Source organism: Triturus cristatus, chromosome 5_1 (assembly GCF_964204655.1).
Source record: "Triturus cristatus chromosome 5_1, aTriCri1.1, whole genome shotgun sequence".
NCBI classification, from domain to species: domain Eukaryota; kingdom Metazoa; phylum Chordata; class Amphibia; order Caudata; family Salamandridae; genus Triturus; species Triturus cristatus.
The window spans coordinates 992,768,051-992,795,451 of NC_140587.1; the positions used below are offsets into that span (position 1 = coordinate 992,768,051).

The 27,401-nt window shown below is 42.9% G+C and overlaps 1 protein-coding gene across 2 annotated transcripts in view; it reads left to right on the plus strand.

Moving 5' to 3' along the window:
* The first annotated feature begins 12,786 nt into the window (after window positions 1–12,786).
* Window positions 12,787–27,401, plus strand: part of CFAP90 (cilia and flagella associated protein 90) — a 250,592-nt gene continuing 235,977 nt past the window's right edge. For both annotated transcript variants that reach the window (XM_085604178.1, XM_085604179.1), the window contains exon 1: window positions 12,787–13,040. In XM_085604178.1, the coding sequence (XP_085460304.1) occupies window positions 12,870–13,040 (171 nt within the window). In that variant the 5' untranslated portion in view covers window positions 12,787–12,869. The remainder of the gene's footprint in view (window positions 13,041–27,401) is intronic.

A 27,401-nucleotide genomic window follows, 5' to 3' on the forward strand; every position in this document is an offset into this window, starting at 1 on the left:
AGTATGAAACGTTTATATCGGTTTCAGAGAAATTTCAATAAACGTTGCGATACCCTGACTCCTCCGAAGCTCTTGTCTTTGCCAAAGAAGGAAGCAAAAGAACTTAATAATGAAATCAATAGTCTTGACATGATTGCATTAATGTGACTGAATGATGCACCAAGCTAAGACCAGACATTCAAGATGTACCACTCAGTATATGCAGTTTGCACATCGACAAATGTTGTGGAGGCATCACACATGTGTATTAGAACAGAATGAGATTTCTGAAACAGAAGTAGAAAATGTATATACCTTCTTGTCAATGTCACTTCAAACACTGGAGGAAATTATGGACCTGCTGAGTGAGGCATCAGAGGATGAAAAGTACTGTTAGGAAAGAGTTGGATGTATTCAAAATAAATATTATTTGTGGAGGTCAACTGACTAGAGATGTGCATTGCCAGGTTCTAAGTTATTTCAAATGGCAAGGTACATGCATGGGCCTACACATGTGGACGTGATGGCATGTTTAGAAACATTCAAGATATATATAATTAATCTTCATTTTAGATGTATTGCTGAAACCTTTTGTTAAAGATGTGTAATCTTTCAGCAGTTGAAGATAGGTAGAAGGACTCATATAACCTTTAGTCGTATGGGAAATTTAGAAGGTCCATTCACAAGGCACAAGCAGATTTTGTAGAAATGCAAGTATGCTACGGTCTAAGATATATTTTAGTGGTCATCCGGTTGTTCAGCAGATGGATTGAAGCATGTACCTACTTAGCTAACCAGGTGAAGATAGGTTTGTCCCTCAAATGCTTCCCCAAAGCTCTGTATACCTCCATGCATCCTCTTGATGTTCTCAGTAGCCAGCACAGAGCAGAATCAAGAGGGGTATTTCTCACAAAAGTAGAACAATATCAGCTTTGTCCATTAAATTGTAATTGATATTTTCATTTGATGCTGTCTTCTACATCTCTGTAATTCATTCCTCATGTGACAGCGATTGTGGAAAGCATCAATGTCACAAAATACAGATTTCGGCAGGTGTAAGGACAGTGACGAGCAAACGACAATCATGGCAAGTCAATTTGGGAATGTCCAATAAGTCATGGAGGAGAATTAGGGACTCATGAAGTGGCAAGGGCAAATCCATAGATTCCCAGAGCATAGACTTTACAGCCAACCAGAATGGGTGTATGGTGGGACAGTCGCGAAAAAAATGGTCAGTATCAGAGGACACATGATCACATCGGCAACAGCCAGGAGAAGAGAACAACCCTGCAACCTGGAGTCACTCCATCTCGTCGTTTTTTTTTTGCCTCTCTCAAATATTAAATATAAGTATTGTTTGCTATTGGTGCATGTATCACAATCAACATGTGTATCTCTATATGGGTATAAGCTGGAATTGCATTTCAATATATTTGCTGTTATTTCTCAATTCTTCATTTTTTTAATTAAATAGAAGATACACTACATGGGTGTATTTCAAAATCCGAGCCCAGCTGAATGATCCAAATCTGGGCTCTCCATATGAAGATGCACTGGGGTGTTGCTGCTAGTGGTGCAGCAGATGCAGTGGCACCATGTCCCACAGGTGTGCAAGACCCATTGCTCTGCAATTATAGATGTCTTTTTATATACAACCAGGGACATTTTCCTTCCTTACATTAGGGCCAGTGGAACCTTTGCTGTGTGTTTTTGGATTTGGGTGTATCATATGGTATGGGTGGGCAGCCTTACCATGGAATACACTTGCAAAAACTGTCTTTGCTCTAGTAGGATTCTTATGCGCATCCTTAAGCTCAGTCCTTGGTAGGTTAGGATTTGAGCAGAAAGACTTAAACAAAGGAACCAGTGTAAAGCATTTAACAGTACCAAACAACAAATAAGAAAGCCACGCAACACAAAAGAAACACTACACAAATTTATAAAAATAGATTATATTTTTATGAATTTTTAGATTACCAGATGAGCAAAATCCATCAGAGGGTTCGGGAGATACAGATTTTTAAAGAAATCTTAAATTTTAAACCAACCGTAAACAAGCAATGGCAACCTTAAAGTTTGAAAACTTTGTAAAAGTTAATTTGACTACTCCAGCCCAGTTTGGGCAACCAAATCTGACAGGGAGAAGGTCCGGGGGCCAATGGAGTAGATTTGGACAGTTACCTGGCTCCAAACTTTACAACATGACCGCTATAGACTTCAATAGAGTTGTCCTGATGTTGAGGATACAGGAATTAAAGATGCTCCAGGTGCTGTGTGGTCAACGGGAGCTCTTTGTGGTTATTCCTTGGTCCATGGGTCAGGTGAGGAAACGTTGGCCACAGGTGTTGAGATCCCTCGAAGTCCTCTTTGTGACCATAGAAGGCCAGCTGCAGCTTAGCTACCTATCTCTGTGTACAGAGGTCCCAACAATCTTTTTGGGTGGAGGCAGACGGCACTCCCTGGTCCGGCTGTCTCAGGCGCAGCATTTTCCGTCAAGGATCGGTCTCTTGGGGTGCCCAGCGGCAGCTAAGAGCAAATCACCTGCGGTGGGTAGCAATTTGCCGCTGTGGGCTACATCAGCTGTGCTGACCGTGGTGCAGATTCCAGGGGGTCAGTCCACTGTTACTTCAATTGTATCTTTTGGTCTGGTGCACACATTTTCCCCAATCCAGAAACCAGAGGCACAGTCCTCTCTTTGCAAGTCCAAGTTGAAGCAGGTGCAGTTCATCAGACAGTGCAGCCTCTCTTTGTGCAGTTGAGGGGCAGCAGGGCAGCCCTTCTTCGGTGCTTATTGCAGTTCCAACATGATCTGAGGTTCAGGAACTGAGGGGGGCCATATTTATTTCCAAAAAGTGCCCTGGGGGATGATGTGATCACTAGCTAATGAACTACCAAGGCACTTCCCTCTTGATATTGTGAAGTACACTCGCAAATACTGTCTAGGATCCAGTCAGTCTCATTCACTTAACTTTACCTCAACCCTGGGTAGCTGTGGCTGCGAGCAGTATGGCTTGGCAAAGGAACTTTGTGTAAAGCATTTAACAGCACCAAATATTGAAATAAGAAAGTCACACACCATGAAAGAGACACAGCAATAATTTAGAAATATAGAGCCTATTTTTAAGGGTTTTTAAAGACCTTGATCATCAAAATGCACAGGAGGGTTCCGGAGATAGAGATTTTAGAATTTTTTATTATTTTTAAATGCAACCCCAAATAAGCAGCGGTCAATAAAAAGTTTGTAAACATTTCAAAAGTTTGAAAGAGTTACTGCAGGAATTCGGCCTGGGCTGGGTGACCAAATCAGGCAGGGAAATGGTCTGGGGAGGGCAAAGAGAATACTTTTGAAAGTTAACTACCCACCAGAGCGTTTTTAAGGCAAGTTCGAAACTTTACAGTACGAATGTCATAGAGATCAATGGAGGGATCCTGATGCTGAGGATACAGGCAAAAGATCATGAAAGGATGCTCTGGTCTTGGGCCAATTAACAGGGGGTGTCTTTGTGGTGGTCCCTCAGTCCATGAGTGATGAGGGGTAGAATTTAGCCACAGAGATCGTGGTCCTTAGAAGTCTTTTACGTTGCAATAGGCAGCCAGCCGATGCTAGGCTACTGGTGTCCTTGCACCGCGTTGAGGTGAAATGCTTAGGTGGGGGTGAGAGTCCCTTGAATGCAACAAATCTGGTCTTTAATAGCATTCCTGGGTCAGGCAGACATGGGTGCAACTTTTGGCTATCTCGGATTTGTATTTTTGTGTGTCCGGTGACTGGTAACAGCAAAACTGCTGCGGTGGCTACCAACTTGTCAGTTTGGGCTTCTTCAGTTTGTGTGTGCCTGGAGCTGGTTCCAGGGAATCAGCCAACTGATCTTTGGGGTCACTGTTGTAGATTGGGGCTGAGAATCAACTTTTCCCCGAGCCAGGAGTCACAGGCACAGTTCAAACGCTGCTAGCCCACAGTGCAGCAGGTGCAGTCATTCTGATGGTGCAGTGTCTCTATGTGCGTTTTCCAGGGCAGTCCTTCTTAAGTCCTCTCTCTGATTCTCGTGTGATCTGAAGTGCAGGGTGCCAGGGGTGCAACATTTATCCCAGAAAAGAGGTCTGAGGGGATCAAGCGATCACTAGCCAATGGGCTACTGGGTCCCCTCCTTCCTAGTGACGTGTTTCCTGGAATGTGTGGCATCTAGCTATACCGGAGTGCCCCATTCTTGCGCCTTTGAAAATGGCACAACCCTTTCTTGGTCATCAGGAGCACAGCTGCCCACCCTAGAGGTGTAGCTACCAGTGGACTACATGCCCACGGGAGTACCAGTTTGGGGGACAGGTTTTCCCTCACTAGCTCTGTCCCCTAATTGCCTGCAGGAACAAAAGACATCCTGTTCTTGGGGGCTGTAGCAGTCGGCCCGTCAAAGGGGGGATTCCCCTTAAAGTAGCCATCCTGGGATAGGAGGTCATACCTAGCTCTGCTTCAACTACCCTTGTTCCTGGGCCGAGGAGTCATTCACATATCTCCCCAGATGGGCAGGAAGCTGTATGTGCTATAGGGCCTTTGTGAGATTGCTGGACTAGCAGGACTGCAGAAGGGCAACTTTCTAAAAGTTGCTTTCTTTAATAGTGACATTAAATTCAACCTGGGCATCAGGTTGAGTTTAATGCCATGATTAATTTGATACTTTACCTGATCCACTTAGGTAGTCCAATTAAAGAGGTTACCCAGGCTGGGGTGCCAGTTGGTAACCCTGTGTTAGCTAATGATGCTACAAACCTTGCCACAGCAAAATGACAATTTGGAAGTATTGCTGTTAAGACATATGGAAAATATATGTCCTACTTAATAATGTATAGCTCCCTGCCAAAGGACTCCATAGGGCTTTCCTTAGGGGAGACTTGCATATAATATAAAGGGAAGTGGGGGCTTTGCCATTAGTTGTAATGACAAACTTGAACTAGCAATCCAAACACTGCTCTCTCAGTCTGCCTTACATTCCATGGGTACCATACACTACAGACTTATAAGTAAGTCATTACTTGCCAAACGGGTGTATCCAATTCAATATATCTTTTGTGGAGGGCTAGAACACTGGCACTGAGGTCTGGTGAGAAGGCGTCAATGCATTATGAGAGTGGAAAAACATTCAGCATCAGTTCAAAATTGGGGGGTGATCATGCAAAATGAGGTATTTCTTTATACCCACCCTAGAGGTGTGGCTACATGCCCACTGGAAGACGAGTATAGTCCCTGCGTTTCCCTCTCTATCCCTGTCTCTAGCCTGTCTACCTGAATAAAGGGCAGCCCCTCAGGAGTGTGAATGCCATCTGCCCACCAAAGGCGACTTCGTCTCTGAAGTTCACCTTTCGGGCTAACACCCTGAATGGCTTCCTACGGGGGGGAGGTAACACCTCACCCTGTAGGAGGCTGCTATTGTTCCTAAGCCTGGGAGTCATTTACACTACTCCCCAGAAGGGCAGAAATCTGTCTAATGGCTGGTGACCGTGTGAGGCCACTGGACCAGCTGGGTCATAGAGTGGAAACTTTCTAAACGTTGTATTTCTTTAATAGTGACATTAAAATCGACTTGGACATCAAGTTGAGTTTGAAGCCACAATTAGTTTGATACCTTAAAGTACACAACTAGGCAGCCCCATTCAGAAGTTAGACAGGCTGAGGGATCAACTGGTAACCCTGTGTTAGCCCATGGGGCTAGCCCATCCATGGCAAAATGACAATTTAGAAGTGTTGCTGTTAAGACATATATAAAAATACATGTCCTACTTTATAAAATACAGCTTCCTGCTTTAGGGCTCAATAGGTCTTCCTTAGGGAACACTTACAAATATTGCTAAGGGTAGTGGGGGCTTTGCTATTAGTTGAAATGGCAAAGTCGAACTAGCACTGTTACCACTGCCCTTCCATTCTACCGTGGCAGGCTGGAAGCTATTTTGTACTTTGTCACACACAGGGTGGCACAATCAGTGCTGCAGCCCTGAGTAGACACCCTGCACTACATGCCCTAGGTACAATGGGTACCATGTACTAAGGACTTATAAGTAAGTTGGTCCTTGCCAATTGGGGATAGCCAATTTGACATACACTTTGTAAAGGGTTAAAATACTGGCAATGGTATCTGGTTAGCAAGCCTCAGTGCACACTCAGAGTTGAAAAACCATCGGCTAGTACTCAAGAATGTGGGAGGGAGGGGAGACTGCAAAAAAGCCTGTTTCCTTACATTGTAAGACTGCAGAAAAATCCAGGATGATTCTGGAAATATTGATGGAGCAGGTAGAACAAAATGTTGTATACCTCCTCTATTTTGCATGAAAAGACTAACTATATAACTTATTGATTATAATTTTACTAACTGTGTGGTGTGTGATATTAATTCAACCTTTTGCATACACAAATTACACGTGGGAAATTGCTATTTGCATGGCAGAATAACTCAAATAGCTCAAATATGTCCGCATATTAATAGTAGTATATGTGGTAATTAGATATCGCATGATTTATGTTGCTTACGTGATGTTTGCATTCCTTATTGGATCCTAAAGGTAAATTTTATCTATTTAAATGTTGCTATATGCTAGGAAAATGCTAATACATAAAGGGATTAGTGAGGGTATAACATTAGAATCATCATTTCTTTGTATTAATTATTCTTTTGTGTTTGTTTCGCTTCAGTTAACATTTGGGCCTACCCTAAAATGGAGTCGAAAAATCGAGTTCAGAAGTGGCCACCGTCTCGTGAGCGCGATGCCTACTGCGCAGACTCGGATGGCTCCGTGAACTTCCTAACGACCTGAGCACACAATACCCTCGGTCAAAGATAGGATCATAATGGACTGCCAAAACCTCAGTCGGTAAAAAACTGGTTAAAATGAACAATTGGATCATACAAGCAAACCTAAAAACATTGTAACATAAGGACAAAGTATACACCACAGAAGTGAACCAGCCAAATCCATGAGAACTCGATGGAATAAAATCGGACGTTTTCGATCAGCCAATCATAGACTTTCTCCGCCTAAAAATGTTTCATGTTAGCCCAAAATTTATTATAAAAAGAGTAGTAGTATAGGGAGGGGTCTGGCATTCGGCGGTTATTCATCATCATCATCATCATCATCATAACTTTATTCGACAGTTGAGTCATCAAAGTACATCATAAACACAAAAATAAATTTAAAAAAATACATCAATTATTCAAAATACGACAAATTTCCAAAAAGACATAAATAGTTAAAAATAACATTAAATTCCATGAGACAACTCTCGACAATTAATTTCAAACTACGATATCTTTAAAATATTCCCAATTTACTATAATCTAAAACTAATCCATCATAGCTAACACATTTCAATCAGTAATGGATACCAATCTCCATCGCAGCACATAAACACAGAACCTTATGAAGCAACTAATCTAATGTATCACATATGGCTATTTAGCTGTATGGTTACCTCGCGTACTTCTTTTTTATACAATTATACTCTAAGTAAGGAAAGTAGTTTAGAACGAATTGTCCAGGCCCATTTGAGAAATTTCGCCACAGCTATCGCAATTGTAGGGTTAGAATCTGTACTTAAAATTGTCAGAGAATCAACATACCTCCGAGTGCCCATGAGCCGACAAATGGGTTTTATCCACATTCGGTGAGGTGCAAGACATTGAGGACAGCCAAACAAGATATGACTGACAGATTCTTGTTGGGCCGGACACCAGGGGCATCTGTCACTTGGAGACCCCTCCCATTTCACCATAAACTGCCTAATTCGGAGGGTACCAACCCTAAATTGAAAATACAATTTGCGATCATAAGGTCTTTCAATAACATCCCAATATTCTTCAAACACAGGCCTGGTCTTAAATTCAAGAAAACGACCCGTAAGACTTGTTGATAGCTTTTTCAACATTGTTGAATGGTGCACCATTTCCCAATATCTTGCTTTCAGTATTTCTTTTACTTGGGCAGGTTGCATTTTGAGGATTAACCCACAGTTCTGCCATTCCCATCTTCCCTAATAGGGATCTAATCTCCCTCAGCCATTTTATTTTATGGAAAGGATCATTATTAATGATATCCATGAGGCCTTGAGCATATTGCGTTAATTCCTCTGTGCTCCATATTCTACACCAGTATAACAACGGCGCAAAATTACTAAATCTTTAATCCCTTTTCTACCTAGATCCCATTGTAGGGGAATTAAAGGGGTACTTTGTGGGACACCGCTCATCTTGCGAAAAAACTCATTTTCCACCTTGGTCAAACGAGTTGCATTTTCAAAGCCCCATAGTTCGGCTCCATATAGGGCTGAACTCAATACCTTCATCCCATAAATCTCGAGAGCTGGGCGAATAGGTTTTGTCTGTGAAGTTTTGAATTTTTGCAAGAGACATCCTGCTTGTTGCTGATGCTTAAGGACAGCCAAATCAATATGATTATTCCAACGCATGTCCCTCTGCAAAGTCACCCCTAGGTAAGTAAAAGCGCCCACCAGTTCTAATGGGCATTTATCCATGACTATATTGCCTCTAAAGGATCTGTGTTCATTAAACGCCATGAACTTAGTTTTGGCAGTGTTTATTTCCAACCCATGCAGGCGACAGAAATCTTCAAAGCGCAACAGGGCTTTCTGAAGGCCGCAGGGAGTTTTAGAGATGACCAAAGTGTCGTCCACAAACATGAGGACAGGGATGCAAATACCATCCAGCACCGGGGAGTCAGTGGGGGTCAGAGAAAGGTAATCCACCACCCCATTGACAAAGAGCGAGAACAGGGTAGGCGCCATTACGCACCCCCGCCGCACCCCCGCTCAACGGGGAAGGCTTCAGTAACCTCCCCCTGTAATCCCCACCGCACCGCAGCAAGTAATCTATTCGGCTAGGCCTATGGCCGTTGTCATACGTAATACTACCCTGCCTATCAGAGTGCGTACGCCCATTGGCTGCCCTTAAATTGATCCCCATACATAAGCCCTTAAGTTGTATAGCCGCTTCAGTCCACTTTTTTATGGGTACCAACTCAAGTTGGGGAATACCCCATCTGGAGTCTTCCTCCTCCGTTATCTTTTGGTCCTCGTAACCTAGCGGTTCAAACGTAACATTAAAATCCCACGCAATAGGCGGGAATGAGTTAATTGGTAAGGTCTCAATTAAATTGTCCAGGGCTGAAATTACCATAGATTTTTTACCTCCTGGGAGTCCTCTTGCATAAACATTAAAAATATCTAGACTACCACCGGACGAGAAGCTAAGTCTCACCGCCAAAATGTCTTTATTTAAGACCGGGAGTTGTCACATATTACAACTTAGTACCTGTTTGACCCAAATGACTAATCCTCCCATTGGTCGTCCTCTTTCCTTTCTATCTGCAGGCATAAAGAAATTCACATACCCCTCACGAAAGGCAGGTTCCACCAACCAGGTCTCTTGGAAGAGGCAGATATATGTATCAACAAAAGTAGTCCAATCGACCAAATTCAATTTGGAACTGAGACCCGCCACATTCCAAGATACCAGTGACAAGGAGGGAGTTCTATTGGATTTGCTATAAACATTTTCAACCCCCCCTGTACCTACATCCAATTCAGTTAGGGATGGTGGAGTCGCCATTACATTACATTCCTGTACTGGTTGAACTATTTTGTCTAAACTTGATTGGTTCACACCTGGGATTCGGGGTATGTCTTCATATAGATTCTCTTCATTCACCTGCATAACCCATAAACAACTTTCTGGTGGTGGTGATCGACGTCAGTCACAATCCTCCAATCCCGACAATACGTCAAATCTATTAAAATCTGTAAGACCCATTACGTTATTCCTGTTCCAAACCCCTCTATTTGATAACAATTTCCTGGGTGCTGGAACTATTACTGGGTAAAAAAAGGTCAAGGGTAGTGTCTGGATCACAGTATTTGTGTCCTCATTGGCCCATTTGCAAATATAATCAACAGCCCTCCGATCTCTAAAACTAATAATTATACTATCACCATCTATCGACTTACTCTGCACCCCAGCCCAATCCACTCTTCTCACAAACAATATTTCTGCAGATACGTGAGGGGGGAGAGGACGATTTGAATTAAGCCAAAAGATACATTTGTTCTTAAGCTCCATATACTTCTCCCCCTTTTCCTGACACAATTGGGGGACACCCGCAAGAACCACCACGTACGGAGTAGAATCTGGTGGAAGATCAATGCATGGTACATTTTTTGAAGGGTGCATTGCAAAGGAAGTAGCATCCCTCGCCAGTTGAGACTGAGTTGCAAGTCTCGGAACCTCTGTTACCACTACCCTATCGCTAAGAGGGGGTTAATTAGGTTCTACTGGAAGCTTATCAATGGGTAAAGGTATAAGGCCAGAACCCGTAGTTTTATCATCATTTTTTTCCTTCCCCCCTGAGAGGAAACTGGAGCCACTACGATTCCTGTTTTCTCCATTGAAACCTTTTCGATGTTATTTACTCCGTTTACCCACACACCACCCCGCAATTGGCCAGATGCAACAGCAAGTTCTAGACAAACTAATCTACTTTCAATAATATCTAGTCTGTTATATATTGGGAGGCAAATCTTTTTAAAAATGTCCTCCAACTTGCTCCAAAAAGTGGGTCCCAATTCATCTGTCAATACATCCACTGTGGGGCTTGGGGAGTCCACGTCTATTTCAACGATTGGATGGCACATAATGGGGCTGGTTGGAGGTATTGGAGCTGAAGGGCCATTAATTTTCATAACTTTAGCTTTCCTTCCCTTTATTTGTGTTTGTGCTCCACTCCACTTCCTTTTGTGTGTCCTACTTACTGCTTGGTGACACTCCCCAGCTTTGTTACTATGGGCAGATCTAGTCTTAACACACGGTAACAGTGACCCAGAGTCTTTAGTGTTCAAACTGGAGTTTGCAGTGGCAGTAGTCTGGGTGTTACATGACTGCAAAACAGCCTGACATCCATCCGTCTGTAAAGGGGAGTTCTCCTCTCTTTCATCGGGGTCTATCACTGCACCCGTGGCAGGTACCGAAGGGGGCAAGGGGGAACTAGCCGAGGCTAATCTACCCAGGGAAGATCGTTTACTGAGCGCAATGTCCAGCGATAATCTTTTTTCTGGTAGTTCAATTTCATGCGCCAAGACGGACGAAGCTCTGACAAGAAACTGGTCCAAAGTGCCTACTGTTAATCCACCTGGCATAGGTTTCCTTGGAAGGTTAGGCATGGTTTTACAACCTGTACACTAACCTTAGTCGCCGATGTTAAGGGGGTGGCCCGTCCCGTCCTCTACGTTCTCGAACGGGCTCAAACGGGCCCGCCCTTGGCCCGGCCTTCGCCCACGCGTGTCTCGCGGTGCGTAAGAGGGGCGTGTTTAAATACAACAGGCAGGTAGGTGGGAGGGAGTTCGACGGGAAGAGGCACCAGCTGTGTCTGGAACTGAGGCCGCTGGTCCTCGCAGTCCCGCACTCAATGTCCAGGCAAGGCAAGTCCGCAAGTCCACAGAGCTGCCACGAGCGGTTATTATGACTGCACACCATCTTTGGCCCCACAGGCGACGACAGATGCTTGCACGATTTCTGGTCCTTTCGAGATCTTTGGGACTGTAACGTGCTGAGCAAAGAACTTTCGGACCTTAAGCTTTGGCCTGCTTTATTTGGCCAATTAACGGCTAATTCGATTATGAAGAGCCAAATGAATTAGAGAAAATCCAGATAGCAAGAATAGGTAAATATAATGACCTGCGAATTGAATTAATTGATCCAGAAATTCTAAACTTTTGATGAAACAAATGCTAATATTAATTGCATTCAAGCTTTTAGATAAACAAATATTTGATTAACAGAAATTACGAGTTTGTGGTTTTTCGTTGAAGAGAATAAAAGATTCTGAGTCTTAAATGTGTTTTAGCTGGTTTTAAATCACCATCAACCAATCCAACCAATTGGTCCGTCGATCAAGTGGGTGGAGTGCCTTGATGTTTGGAATTAGGAATCTATAGGTGGCGAATGTTAATGTATATTCTGTATAATAACTTTTCTTCCCTATAGGTTATAAGGTACCCCCCTCCCCCCCCCCACATGTCCAGCGGATTCGTCATCCTCCTGCTTGCAGATACGAGTGTGTCGGTGTGAATGTTGGTGTTATGGGCCCCACCAATGAATGTGTGTGTGTGAATGAACAAGTGTGGCAACGGATCTGTGACGCAGGGAGGATCAATGAATTTGCTCCCCTTTCCGCTGGATCAATATCAACCCCATGGGAGAATCCAATTACTACTAGGCTAGGTTAGCATTCGAAACCTAAAGCGCTGGAATCCATTTTATAAGTATAGGGTGAGAGAAGGAAGGTCGACTCAGATTTAATGCTTCTTTCCCAATGAGTGGATATGTTTCTACTTTTTTTACTCACCGCATATACATGTGTTTAAATGCACGTAACTTATATTGTCTGTTCCAATTAAACACATTTTAGTGTATAAAAGGCGCTGAGGAAACCTGAGCAAATCATGCCTTTACTGTGGGTATTTAAGCATGTACGCCAAAGGGGACACCACGTTCAAAGCTTTTTCCGTTCCGGTACAAGGCGTGAAAATAAAATTGGACAAATATGCCCCATGTTGTTTTATCCAAAAGCCGAGCGAGGATATGGTGCCAAAGAAGAAAGTGCACTTTTTTTCAAATTTGCCCTTTTTAAAAGAAAAGCCTGCACACATTTCGAAGCCAATTATGACTCGTGAAATACGTCCACTTTGGAACAGTAGCTAATTACCTAGCAACGCTGGAAAGCGTCTGTAACCCGAGAACAGCTCGAGCTCTCACAAGCAAAGCAGCAAAGGAAACAAAAACAGAAAGACTGCAGTGTAGTGACCGAAAAATACGTATGTTTGCACCTCTCTATAAACCATGAAGGATTTAACTGTATGTAAGAAAGAAGAAAAATACACAACAGAGGAAGCGGAATGCAAAGGACGGAAAGCCAAGGAACCTCCTATCTCATCCCAGTCAGCCTATGCATACGTGCCGCCAAGGAGAGAGGGGCCCAAAGAACTGAGCTACTTTAACCAGGAGATCAAGGTACGGAGGCGTGGATGCAAATGGGTACCGGTGTATAGGGAGGTACAAACAAGGGGGCATATTAACAAGCCAGGCGATAAAATTATCGCCGCTTTAGCGGCAGAAAACTGCCGCTAAAACGGCGATAATGGGCTTGATAGTATGCTCTATGGAATTCCAACTGAAGCTCAGGTTAGACGTCCTTCACATCTAACATGGGCTTCAATTGGAATTCCATAGAGCATATTATCAAGCCCATTATCGCCGTTTTAGGGGCAGTTTTCTGCCGCTAAAGCGGCGATAATTTTATCGCCTGGCTTGTTATTATGCCCCAAAGTCCTGGGAAACGAGGCAGCCGAGCGCTCGCCAGTAGAAACTAAAGGGGCATGTGCGCAGTTAAAAATACATAACGCGTATCTCATGTACTAGATATGCCTCTCTGCATCAGTGACTTTTATTTATTTTTTAATTGAGGTGGGGGTGGCCTAGCTGTGCATTATTTGTGTCAGTATAGAAACAAATCATCCCACAAACAATACAGGGGCAGGAGAGGGGGGTGGCTAGAGGCAGTTATAAAACTAATTGGCCACGTTGATAGCCAGTGGGTAGTTTCCCTGAAAGGTTATCCAGGAATTATGGCATCGATACATTTGTTATGAGTATATTCTTGCACTGTTGTCACCCAGTAGTCCTCAGCGAGTTTGCTACAATAGCAGTGAGTGGACAGTACAAGCATTACTCAGAAGTGACATTCATTCTCGCGGAGCTACTTTTTGTGGGACGGTGGCCCGTACCACCAGCACTTCCCTACAGGATTTCCACACCTGTAAATGGACAACTGGCCAGCTGAACAGATAGTCCAGTGCAAGCATAAGGAATTTAGAACCCCCCCCCCCCCCTCGAAATATAACACTCCATTAAACTGTGCGTCAACAAGAAGTGCAAGCTAATGCAGTGGAATGCTACTGTAACCTTTGACAACACACGTAAACACATTACTACATATCTTCCTTCTTTTTAAAAAACAATACTATTCATACGTATGCCCTATTATCAATTACACATAGCAAAATCTTCACACTTTTCAATGTTTAATTAAAACAAAACAAAATCTTAAAACTTTTTCGGCATGCTAATACTGCGTCCTACCTTTGCAAATCAGCTGACTGATATTGGTGGACTGCTTTGCAACACTAGATTCAGCATCAACTTTTCCATTGTCTATGTTATCTTCTGAACCACAAACATTCTCTGAGTTGGAATCATTGTCCCAAACTTTTTTTGATTTCAAACATTCATTCTCTGGATAGTAAGCATTATCCGATGTAAAATCAGTTAACTCTTCATCTTCCACACTTTGATCATGCACGCTTTTATTGACCTTAGCCAAACGTGTAAAACTCCACCATGAACCATTATTCAGCAATGCTGACGCTTTCCCAATCGTAACTACCTTCCATGGTTTAGAATACTTGGAACAGCCTTTGAAAACATGCCCTAGTAGTTTGATTTTTACAACCTCGCCAAATGCGTAAAATACTTGGGGACATATTTTCAATAAAATGTTGAAGCGCAGTGTTACTCCAAAATTGGCAACGCTGCGCTCCAAATGTTTTTCAGCGCAGAAATGCGCCATATTAAAAAAAATCCAGCGCACCCCTGCATTTCTCTTAGTGCTGCTGCTAAAAAGCCGCCTAGCGCCAGCGGAGGCACTCTTGCGCCATGTTGCAAGGGTGCCTGCGCTGCAGGGGCGAATGTTTATGTGCAGGAAAGGGCACCTTCCTGTACATAAACAATCTTTAAAGGCGATTGCAAAAAATTAATAATTAATAATTGCTCTTCGTATCGCCATCCAAAGACTAGGTTTTAGTTTTTGGCGCTGCCCCATCTTTGTATATATGGAGCAGGGTCAAAAAGCAGTGGATGTTGCAGTGGAACGCCCACTGCAGCACCCTTTACATGCCTCTTTCACGCTAAGTGAAGCGTGAAAAGGGGTCTTATTTACAAGGTTGCTTTAAGCGGCTTAACGCAGGCTTATAAATAGGGAGAAGGGATTGCATTTGTATGCTATATTTTATATTTTTATATTGTAGTGTTAAACTTTTTCCCCTTCCCTCTTTCTTCCTTTTTCTGCCTTTTCTCCCTTCTTTCTCCTACTTCCCCTCTCCTATAAAATTTTACAAATTGCTTTTATTCTTCTGTATCTGATATTAGCTTAGTTAATGCATTCATGTTTTTGTTTTTATCTTTGATTACTGCTGATATCTCTTTGTTTTAACGATATCTTTAATAAAGCATTTCAAACACAAAAAAATAAATAGGGAGAAGGGGGATATTGCCACCAGAATGTCATTAAAAGTGACGTTCTGGTAGTGCTATCCCCTTGCAAATATTCTCCTGGTTCTCTCACTCACTCTGCCCAAAAATGCAGTGTAGTTTCATAAAACACACCGTACGGCACACCACAAGATTCTGCAGAACCAATGCTTCAACTATGAAGGAGGCAGCTTCATAAAGCATTGATGATCAAATGTATGCAGACACTTTACTCCTGCTCGAGCACAGTCTTGTGGGGGACACTTTGTTTTTAAAAACTTGATTTGCTTTGTGTACTTAAAAAAATTATTTTATCTGCCCGTGCTACAACATTGTTACCTGATTTGCGGGGGTTTCTGTTTCAGCTGTGCACCCCGGTCCACGCGGTCTATACCGTTTGTGTGGAGGGTGTAAGTGGCTCCATTGCTCCTCTGCCGGCTGGCGAGGGGCGGAGACAGGGGGGTTAGCGCTCTAGTGCACCAAGCCTTCATATACAGCCAGTTTCCTCTGGCTGCGCCACAAATGTATGCAGACACTTTGCTCCTGCTTGAGCACAGTCTTGTGGGGGAAACTTTGTTTTTAAAAACTTGATTTGCTTTGTGTACTTTGAAAAATTATTTTATCTGCCCGTGCTACAACATTGTTACCTGTTTGCGGGGGTCTCTGTTTCCGCCGTGCAACCAGGTCCACCGCGGTCTATACCGTTTGTGTGGAGGGTGTAGGCGCTCCATTGCTCCTCTTCCGGCTGGCGAGGGGCGGAGACAGGGGGGTTAGCGCTCTAGTGCGCCAAACCTTCATTTCTATTTAAACAGTGTTGTAAATAAAAGATCTTCTGTAGCCAAGTGATGTATTAGTATGTTGTAGATTTATTCATAAGATAACAGCTTCAGATAAGTACTGGAAGATGTAAAGTCCAGGTGATGTCCTACCAGGAGCAGCCTCCCTGCTGCTCAGCCTGCTCACTCCAACTGACACTCACAACCTCACCAGGCACCCATGCATTCCACGATATATTCAATCATCCAACATTCCAGACATCTCCAAGAACACTAACTCTCATTCTGGCTGAGCAGTAGGGAAGAGATACATAGGCAAAGGGGAAAGGCAAACAGTAGATCATAACAAACAGCATGCCCTCTTCCCCGCGCAGCGGACGTGGGCAGCGGATGCGCTGCTGGCGCGCCGAAGGCTCGCCAAAGGAAAGCCCGTCTGCACCCATCTGCGCTAAGTTCGCGCCAGGGGCCAGGGATGCTGTCTCTCTGCTGCCAGGTCTCAATCCCGAGTTAAGGTATTCACGAGGGGATCTTCTTGAACTGGGTATGATGAACCCGCCGTTGTGTAACCATACCTCAAACTCTGAAATTCTTTTCAGTAAAGGGCCCTCCTCCTGCACGTCATGTGGCCTATGTCTTATAGGCGGTGGGGTGAAGAGTTCTTCCACTATTAAAACTAGAGCTACCCCTATTGGAAGGGGGAAGACTCTTCGGGGATTTCTAATTAACCCCAGATCCTTGATTAAAAATAACATTGCTTTTAAAGATTTTGTTCTTCAACACACACCTGATTGGGTATTTTTAACTGAAACTTGGGCTAATGATTTCTGTGGTCCTGAGCTTGTAGAGGCTATTCCAGCTGGCTATTGCCTTACCAGATTGGACAGGGTGGGTCGTCGGGGAGGGGTCTAGGCATCCTGTTTAGGGACAGTTTCATCTGTCGATCAGAACCTCTTACCTCGACGCCCAATTTATACCAGGCCCTATATTTTTCCATAAATTTGGCCACCACGGAAAATTTCTCTGGGGTCCTTTTTTTAAAGACAACCAGGCCCTAGGGCCGCTTTTAGCCAGGACCTGTGCGATCGGTTAGAGCCCTATTTAGAGAGAATAAATTTCACTCTTCTTGGGGATTTTAATTTTCACCTAGAAAATAACACTAGCCACGATACACAAACTCTCTTGGAATGCATGAATGGCTGTGGTTTTCCACAATTAGTTAAATCTCCCACACATGTGGCAGGCCACACCTTAGATGGGATTTTCTCTAATGATCATCAGATAATGGTGGGAGAGCCCCTTCCGTTAGCCTGGTCAGACCACTTTGCTATTCCTTTTGAAATAAGGTTCTTAACATCTGGTAATCCTCAATCTGGAAACCTGAAAGCTGTTGACAAACAAAATTTTAATCTGATCAGCAATGAAGCGGTTGCCAATGCTTTCATGGATTTTCAGCTCTCAGACCAACTAAGTGCTGACTCAGCTGCTGATAAACTCTCTAAAAAATTATTAGTAGTGTTGGACACTCTAGCCCCCAAAAAACCTTATTATTCGGCGGGAAAAAAGCCTTCTGCACCCTAGTTCTCTGACCGATTGCGTAAATTGAGACAGGAGTGCAGAAGGAAGGAAAGACTATGGCGCAGGGATCTTGCTCCTTTGGGCAGAGAGTTGCACAAACAATCCCTGAAGGCATATAGAGCAGCCATTATTGAGGAAAAGGGAAGGTACTACTCAAAGGTCTCAGAGGAACTTAAATCGCCTAAGGAGCTCTTTAACATCTATAATTCCCTTGTCGCGCCCACGGCTTCCGACTCTGTGGAGCCGTCTCAGGAGCTTTGCGACAGTCTATCTTCCTTTTTCTGCTCTAAGAAATCTGATATATATGCTCAGTTGTAGATTTTAAATCTGAATCAGACTTCTGATGCCCTGCCTGAAATCTATTATATGCATAGCTCCAGTAATACGGCATTTTCTACTCTATGTGATTTTCCAAAGCTTACACACAAAACTGTTGAGCACCTACTTGAAGGAGTTAAGTCAGGATCGCCCATGGATCCTTGCCCTTTAAAGGTTCTTAAAATTGCTAAAGCGGCACTCATTCCGCATTTTACCACGGCCTTAAATTTAGCCAGTATCCTCTGACCTGGAAGGCGGCAGTGGTTAGGCCAATTTAAAAAAAGCCCTCTTTAGATCCGTCTAATCTAAAAAACTTCCATCCCATTTCCCTTCTGCCGGTCCCAGCGAAGATCTTAGAATCCCATTTGAATTTTCACTTGAGTGCTTACTTGAGGGAGAATCAAATCTTGGATGGCTCCCAACATGGATTCAGAAGGTCTCACAGCACGGAGACTGCCCTCACTGCGGTATTTGATAACATACGAGTTCAGGTGGATGCAGGGCATACCACCCTTTTGATCTTACCGCAGCATTCAATACCCTGACTCCTTTGAGATTGGTGGAGCGTCTCAGGGAGATAGGTGTTGGAGGCTCGGCCTTGGACCTGCTTGCCTCCTTTCTTGGTGAGCGGTCTCAAACAGTTAAATTTGGAGGTTTTTATTCGGATTCTACCCCCCTTGTTTGCGGAGTGCCTCAGGGCTCCTCCCTGAGCCCTACTTTGTTTAATATCTATGTGGCCCCGCTTGCAAGGGTGGTGAAATCGTTTGGGCTGAAGGTGTTTTCTTATGCGGACGACACCCAAATAATGGTGTCTATCACGCAAAATGTCAGTGACTCCGCTGCAGAATTAAAAAAATTGTATGCAGGCAGTCTCGTCATGGATGGTACAAAACTATCTAAAACTGAATGGCGAGAAGACGGAGGTCCTGATTTTTGGGGATAGGACAGACATCTGGTCTAGGGAGTGGTGGCCTGATTCTTTGGGTACCTGCCCAATTCCTGTCTCCCAGGGTAAAAACCTCGGAGTTGTGGTGGATGATTCCCTATCTCTGAATTTGCAGGTCTCTAGGACAGTGGCCACCTGCTTCGGTCTCATTCAGCTCATAAGGAAAATCTCTCAGTTCCTCTCATTTGATGCCCGTAAGAAAGTGGTGGTTGCATTAATATTGTCCAGATTGGACTACTGCAACGCCCTTTATTTAGGCATCAAAAAAGGCCAACTGCGCCGCCTGCAGCTGGTGCAGAATGCCACTGCGAGGCTGGTGATGGATTTACCGAAACATCACTCAGTCTCGTCTTACCTTTTTTCGCTGCACTGGCTCCCGGTGGATCGCAGAATTATGTTTAAGACCCTCTGCCTCACCCACAACGACTACTATGGCCTGTGCCCGTTGGGCATCAAGACCTTATTCCAACAGTATGCGCCCTCGAGGAACCTTAGGTCAGCAAAAAAGAATCTCCTCACGGTTCCTAGGTTCAAAAGAATGAGATGGGGCGGGAGAGCTTTTTCTTTTGCTGCTGTCAATGCGTGGAACTCTCTTCTGGATGTTCTTTCGGGGCAACGATCTCACACAATCTTTCGAAAGTCCTTAAAGACCTGGCTGTTTCCTGAGAGGTGGCTTTGAGTGGGGTTCTGTTTGCCTGTATATTGGTTTGTATTTCAGCGCTTTGATGCCCTTGGGCTAAGTCTGGCTTTAAAAATCCTCTATTCATTCATTCATTCATTCTTGACAGCACCAAAGCAAGATGGCTCAGAAAGAACAAGGAAACCGCTTTCACACGTGCCCCACAGTAGTGGATGTGGGTGCTAAATGCAGGTAAAATCGTCCCTAACTGTGATAATGATAGAAAGACACTTTGCCAAGACGTCTTAACTCTTCTTGGTAGCACCCACGCACTGGCAGCTGAACAGATAATCCAGTACAAGCATTTGGAATTTAGAACCCCTCTTGAAACATAACATAACATCAAACCGTGCATTAACAAGAAGCACAAGCTAATGCAGTGGAATGTTACTGTAACCTTTGACAACACAAGTAAACTCATTACTGCAATCTTTATTACTTTTATGGTGCATCATGCAGCTTGACTTCCAAGAATCCTGTACCCTAAGCTTCAGCATTTCTGCAATTCCAGCACGTTTTAGGCACCAGTAAGCTACCGGCAATTACCCTTACTGAATTGACAGTTATAGTGTGTGGCCGTGTGCAGTATCCGTCGGTGTCCCGTGAGCCTGTGTGGGGCCATGCACAGTGTAGGTTAGTGTCCCCAGGCCGCTTCGCTCCTCTACACATGAAATCACCACTGTGAGCCGTGCAGCCTCATCACAAGCTGCACCGTTTCCTTGGTTACTTGCACACTTTATGCACTGCACCATCTGTACGCTGCTCGTCTTGCCAGCACTGGAAAACTTTGTGCATCAGACATAGCACGTCATCAGCATGCAACGGATGCATGCTAAGAATGGCCTTCTTGGATCAGGCTCGTTCTCAATGCCGTAGCATAATATTGCGGTTATGTGCACACTGTAACACATAGCCACGTATATTCAGACTAGTGGCGGTGATACTCACACCAAATTTAAAATAGGCAGTTGTTGGGTGCACGCGAGTGTAGTATACTGGTCTTTAGTGTAATGCACTTTTCCTGCTTCTCTGCCTTGCTGCTCAGCCAGTGTGGATGTACTGTGGAATGTTGTTACATGGTGAGGTAATGGAAAGTTGGAATGCCTGAGTGTGGTGTGTCAGTTGAGAGGGTGGATTGAGCAGCAAGGAGGCTGCTCCTGGTGGGGCTCTGTACTGAAGACCTATTCTATATTTGATTCTGTACTGCTCTATCCTTGATACCTATCTACAAGAACTGTATCAATAAAGCATTCGTCTTTATACTACACCTCGACTACATGGACTTATTACATTTGGCGACGATCTGGAAAGAATGTACATGTACCTTTTCATGGATTACAAATTTTGATTTCTGAAGAAACTACAAGGTAACTACATGAACCTCCTGAAACTTTAAGCTACGGATTTTAAAGATACTTGGCACCCTTGAGCCCCACCAATGACCTTGCCGTCGGTTGTTCACAACTGAAGTGTGTCAGTTCCTGCCTGCAGATCCTGATGCTTCCCATTTCCTGCCTGCAGTTCCTGCCTGCATGCCAGTTCCTGCGACATCGGTCGCCCTCACCTTTTCAATTCCTGCTCAGCTTTCAGAGAGCCCAGAACGGGAGAAGAAAACCAGAACCGGGACAAGAAATGTCAACCGGGTCAGTGAGCCCTGATCTGCGTCCAAGAGTTCAGAACCAGTGAAGGAGAGCTGAAATAGGAGAAAGAGACCCAGAACCAGGGAATGGGGGCGAGATCCGGTTGGTGTGTCACATGCTTCTACAGGTCATGGGGCTGATTGAGATGCTCAAGAGCCGAGCTGAAGTAAATGGCGGTCTAATTTTAATGATTTTATCTGCGGAAGTGAGTGGATATTTGCTGCCATCTACTGGAGGCCAGTCGGACTTTTGTTTTGCCTGCATTTTCATTTTAATTTGGGAAAATGTTTCCCCGAGCAACTTTTCAGCCCTGTCAGTTACCGTTGCATTTCGGGCGAACTTTGCTGATTTTGCCACTGTTCTTGTTTGTGCACTTCTCCTATTTTTTGAGGAAGAATCACCGTGGAAGGTAATTTCTGTTGTTTTAAAAAAAAAAAAATTCAAAACCGTCACCTACCTTCATCACTCGTTGTTGCCAGCGCGAGCTTGCCTCCAGTGCGAGTCTGCCTGCCTCGTGTGTGATGTTTCTTCTAGTTCGCACTCTCGCCTTCAGAGTGACGTCTTCTGCATCAACGCGCCCGGAGCCGCCCGGCACGACGTTGATAAGGTGCCTCCATTTTGGGATGTCATTCTCCTATTTGCCAACCACGTTCATATCTACTGTGGTGTTTGTTTCAAGAGTAAGTGACCTTTTACTCAGTCCAACGCATGGGTGTCAAGGTTGCTGCTTCGAGATCTTGCGATGAGTTTGCAATGAAATTGACTTGCTGCAACTTTACTTGGAGTCCGGCTTACATTTGTCCTTGTTGGAAGTTTGTCATTACGTTCCCGGTGATAGGCTTAACATGGACTGTGTGGACTTCTGGATTACATCAGACTTTGGAGGTACATTCTAGCGTTATCCAACAAACGAAGTAAGAAAAGGTTGAACACTCCATAAAACGGAGGAGTACTCTATAACTGTGTCATACATCAAGGCTTTATACAGTCATCTGTGCGGCGAAGTTAAGAAAGAGTTATATTTAAAAATTTGCTACAAAGTGCTTTCTCATTCAATGTTGTGAGAGTTTTCCTGTTTTAGTCACCTATGTTCTTTATACTGTGCTTAAAGCACCATCTACTGGGCATGCTATTCAATAACAAAGTTCTTTATTTCTAACATGCATTTCTCCTCATAGGGAATTCATTTGTTTACAAGTTTCCCTTTGAAATGTGTTTCATGTAATCCACATTGCTAACCTGTATTTGTTTATTGCTTTTCTTACTTTCTTCTTGATGATGCACATCTTGTTTATTCTCATGTCTATTTTAAAATGTAACAGTTTGCATTTGCATCTTAACACAGATATTTGTAGGTGCGATTTTTCACAGTTTCTTTCAGGAGTTATTGGAGCGAGATTCTCTTTATTAACTCCACCTGTGCATATTTACTGTGCGTGGATTAGTTCAAGGTTTATGTTGTAATAGCCTTCTGGCTATGTGACTTTCCACTGGTACATGGATTTGTCACCTATAATGTTCTACAAGGTTTATGTTGTAATAGCCTTTGGCTATGTGACCTTCCACCGGTACGTGGATTTGTCACCTATTTTGTTTTTACATGACTCCTTACAGTGCTTTGTTTGCAAGTTTTAGTAAGGGGACTGTCATTGATTATAGTATACGTTTTGATAGCCTACTGGCTGTGTGATATTTCACTTGTGCGTGGATATATCACTTTGAAGTATACGTTTTGATAGCCTACTGGCTATGTGATATTCACTTGTGCGTGGAAATATCACCTGCAGTGTTTCTACTTGTTACTTTACTTTACGGTGCTGGATTTACAAATTCACGGTGCTTAGGATCTACTGCTATGATTTGCTGACAGTGTGTGTTTTTCACTTTTTCACATGGTACATGTGCATGATTTCACACCTATTTTCTGTCATGTTGGATTTATTTTCAAAATCCAACAGGGTGTAGTTTTCACCCTTCTTTTACTTCTCTCTAGTTTCCTTCTCCACGGATTATGTGTTGGATCGTAACCAACCTTTTCCATGTGTGTGTGAGTAAGAGAGTCCTTCTTAGTGTCTCTCTTTTGGGAGTGCTTTTTCTTGTCCTTGTCATTGTTACGCTAATTCTTTTAATTGGTTGACATTCACTGCTTATCATCTTCATGCTAGTCTGGCCAACTGGTGTGTCTTGCTGGTAACCCTGATGTCAAGTTCATGTTTGTGTTCTTGGTTTGTTTTAGTTTTGCTGCACGTATAGTGGGAAATACTCTTTTTCTCACATTCTCTTCTTTATGTTTGTGAATTCCTTGATCTATTTTGTTTCTTCTTCAGGCCTTTGTTGCAAGATCTATCTCTTATTGAAATTGTTACCGTCTTGCATTTACTATCACTATTTTTCATTTGCGCCATAAAAAGGGGAAGAGGCGTGGTATGTCATTTTTTGCTAAGTAATGCAATGTCTTCTCTCTTATGGATTATTGTATGTCTTTTCTCTAAATGCTTTGGCAGCAAATTTACTTCTATGTATATTTATGCTATTACTATGCTTACTTCTTCCTTAATTCTTTTGTTGCTGGTCATTAAAGGGGGAAGGTGTGTAGTATACTGGTTTGTAATGTAATGCACCTTTCCTGCTTCTCTGCCTTGCTGCTCAGCCAGTGTGGATGTACTGTGGAATGTTGTTGCGTGGTGAGGTAATGGAATGTTGGAATGCCTGAGTGTGGTATGTCAATTCAGAGGATGGGCTGAGCAGCAAGGAGGCTCTGTACTTCTGTACTGAAGACCCATTCTATATTTGATTCTGTACTGCTCTATGCTTGATACCTATCCACATCTACGAACTGTATCAATTAAGCATTCATCTTTATACTACACCTCGACTACATTGACTTATTACAGCGAGCATTCTTGCTTGTTCTGTCTTTCTGTGTATCATGAGGTGGACACGAGCGTGGCACTGGTTGCTGGGCTCGTGGCTTCCTCGTGAGACATCTTTTATGTTATGTTTTGAAAGTGCCGGATGAGGGGATTATCTTGGTGGTTGTAATGGTATTCATTCACGACTGGCCTCCGGATTGGATGGTCCCTTTTTACGAATAAACCTTGTCTTCACGGAACCCTTCTGCCTGTGACCAATTATTTAATTGGCACGAAGCTGCGCTACATTTTATGGATTACCGTTTAAAAAAAACGTGGGGGAAACGACGCATCGCTGCTTGGGTCAACTTTTCTCAAGAGCCAGTTGGCCATACTGTGGATATCTTTCTAGTTTATTCTTGTTATTTTACTTTTGCCTTTTCACTGATATTTTGTGGAATTACACTTGAGGCTACTTTGCTTTCCCGCAACTATTGCAGTGTCTGTTTTCACACCACCGATGGGTGCTTTGCAAGCACTCTGCATCGTGTGCTGCATTTCTTAGTGCGCAGCGGATTCCTACTGGAGTCAGCATTATTGGAAATCACAGCCACCATTCCTTACTTGCAAGTGGAGAACATTGAGCGTGCTGCCATGGTGTTCGTTGCTATGCGCTCCATTATCTGCCACATGCGCCTGTCTACCGGATTGTCACTTTGAGTGCAGAGGAGATTCAACTTCATTTGACATATTCCGCAATGTGTCTCCAGTCAACGTCATGATGCTGGGTCACGCACTAACGTCACAACGCTGGGTCAACCACTGTGACCTCCAAGGCAGCCATCTTGTTTTCTACACAGCGGGTCTCCAGGAAAATTTATTCACGGAGTCGACTGCCATTGTGCATACATTGTTTTCAGTGATATGCACACTCCCGACAAACATTAAACGGTTGCAGTAACATTATAACTAAATTTATTTCGGCATAGTTGGACATCTATGTGTATACACTGTATCTTGTGGTTTCCTCACTTCCTACCATCATTATTTTGCAACTAAGGCAATGATATCTATTTCTCTTTTATCAACAGTAACTACATTTATTACTGTTCACCTTCCTTAGCATTTATAACAATGCCTGGTATTGTTCCACCTTCTTCCTTTCTAACAACTCCTGGTGAGCCTTTAATGGATTGGGAGGTATGGGAACCAGTTTTTTTTAGCTTATGTTGAGGTGCTTGAAGGAGAGGAATGTGAGCCTGAACGAAAATTAGCACTTTTGAAGCATCATTTAGGGGGAATTGGTTTGAAAGAATTTAAAAACCTACCTCCTTTAGTTAATCCTGACAACAGTAATGTATTTGATTACGCTTCGATGCAACTCAACCAGAGATATGGGAAAAAGAAAAATGTTGTTGAGGTTTATTTTCTATTCTAGGAAACAACTGCCTGAGGAATCTATTGAAGACTTTGTTTCAGCTCTAAGGTTTTTTGCCATAACATGTGATTTTGAACATATTTCTTACGAACAGGTACTTAGAGACTACATTTTATTGAGGACAAATAACAACAAATTACAGGAGAAAAATTGTGGACTACATCTGATATGTCTTTAAATGCTGCCATTGACATAGCCAAATCTATTAGCGCGGGGACACACCTTTTGGGGTAGCCAGGCGCTCTACAAATGAACTATTATTATTATTATTTTATTATTGAACTTTCAGAGACATTTGTTAAGGAAATAAGTGGTAATGAGCAAAAGGAAGTATTCAGCATTTCTAAAGATGCTGATTAGTCAAAGAAGAGTCTTACGCAAAAGTTTGAGAATGTTCAAAAATTTGAAGGGATATATAAAGGAATGAAGATGGGAAGTAAAAAGAATATGTTACTTTGTTATAGATGTGGTAGCAGCGGGCACTTAGCTAATTCAGTCTTGTCCTGCTATTGATAGAACGAGACGCCTACGGGCAATTGTACGCGCTGTATAAATCTCAAAAATAAATAAATAAATAAATAAAATGTGGTAAGAAAGCTCATTTCAGTAGAGTATGTAGATCTTTGCTCAAGAAGGTTAACATGATACAATATTTTGATGACTGTGATAGTAATTTTGATACTCATGAACAGGACATTAATACTGTTATTAATATGTGTGGAAATGAAGGTATTATCAAATTTCCCTCCTGATCAAGAACCAATCTTTGCCTACACAAGAAATAAAAACATAGGTGAAATACTCAATCATCCAAACCAACCCTTTTCAAGTTTATCATTTAAAGGAACCATTCCTTGCTTAAACTGCAACAGTTGCAATAATGTTATGAAAGGCGATCACATCACTCACCCAATGAAAGGACACAAAATCAAAATTAAAACTACGGCTACCTGTGACACTTCTAGTGTTGTATATATGCTTAAATGCCCTTGCGGCAAAGTATACGTTGGGCAGACCGAAAGGAAAATTAAAATCAGACTGAATGAACATAAGTCTAACATCAGAACCAAACAACAAAAATCATCAGTTGCACAACATTTTTTGGAAGCCGGGCATAACATCAGCCAATTGAAATTTTGTATCCTAGAGACCGTCGCTAAAAGTGAAGGAAGAGACAATCACAACTTTCTCCTTAAAAGAGAGAACCATTGGATATATTTGTTAAACTCGATGAAACCAGATGGTTTAAATGACCGCACAGAATTTTTATGTTACTTGTAATTTTCCTAAGCACTATTGATCTCTAATGTTGTTTACAATTTTTATATAGTTACCAATTGCTTTGTTTCCAATACCACGCCGATATATGCAGTTTTTCATCTTATTTACCTTTTATTATTGCATGTAGAACCATCCTTAACATTGCTTATATTGACGTTTCTGTTCTCATGTGTTAAAATGCGTTAAAATGTGTTAAAATGCCTTAATATAGTGATACCACGCATCCTAATATAACTTTTGAGGTCCCTTAGATCTGCGTTAACTTATTCTTCACGGTGATAATAGAACCCTTTTTTCATTCTATCAGGTTAGTCCTTCCTCGGTTGTTTCGTAACCCAACACTCGTCCTATTTCTATGCGCACTATGTTTCACCACGTCACAGGCTGTTAGCAGCTTTTTAACTCCCGTACCCAAATCCCGATTCACAACCACCACTACGTTCGTGATCGAATGCGAGAGCACACGACAACGCTTTTTACATTGGGTAAGAGTAACTTCTATCACCTTTCTAGAATGCTTTCACGCTTCATTACTAACTTATCACCTTTTGTAAACCTCGA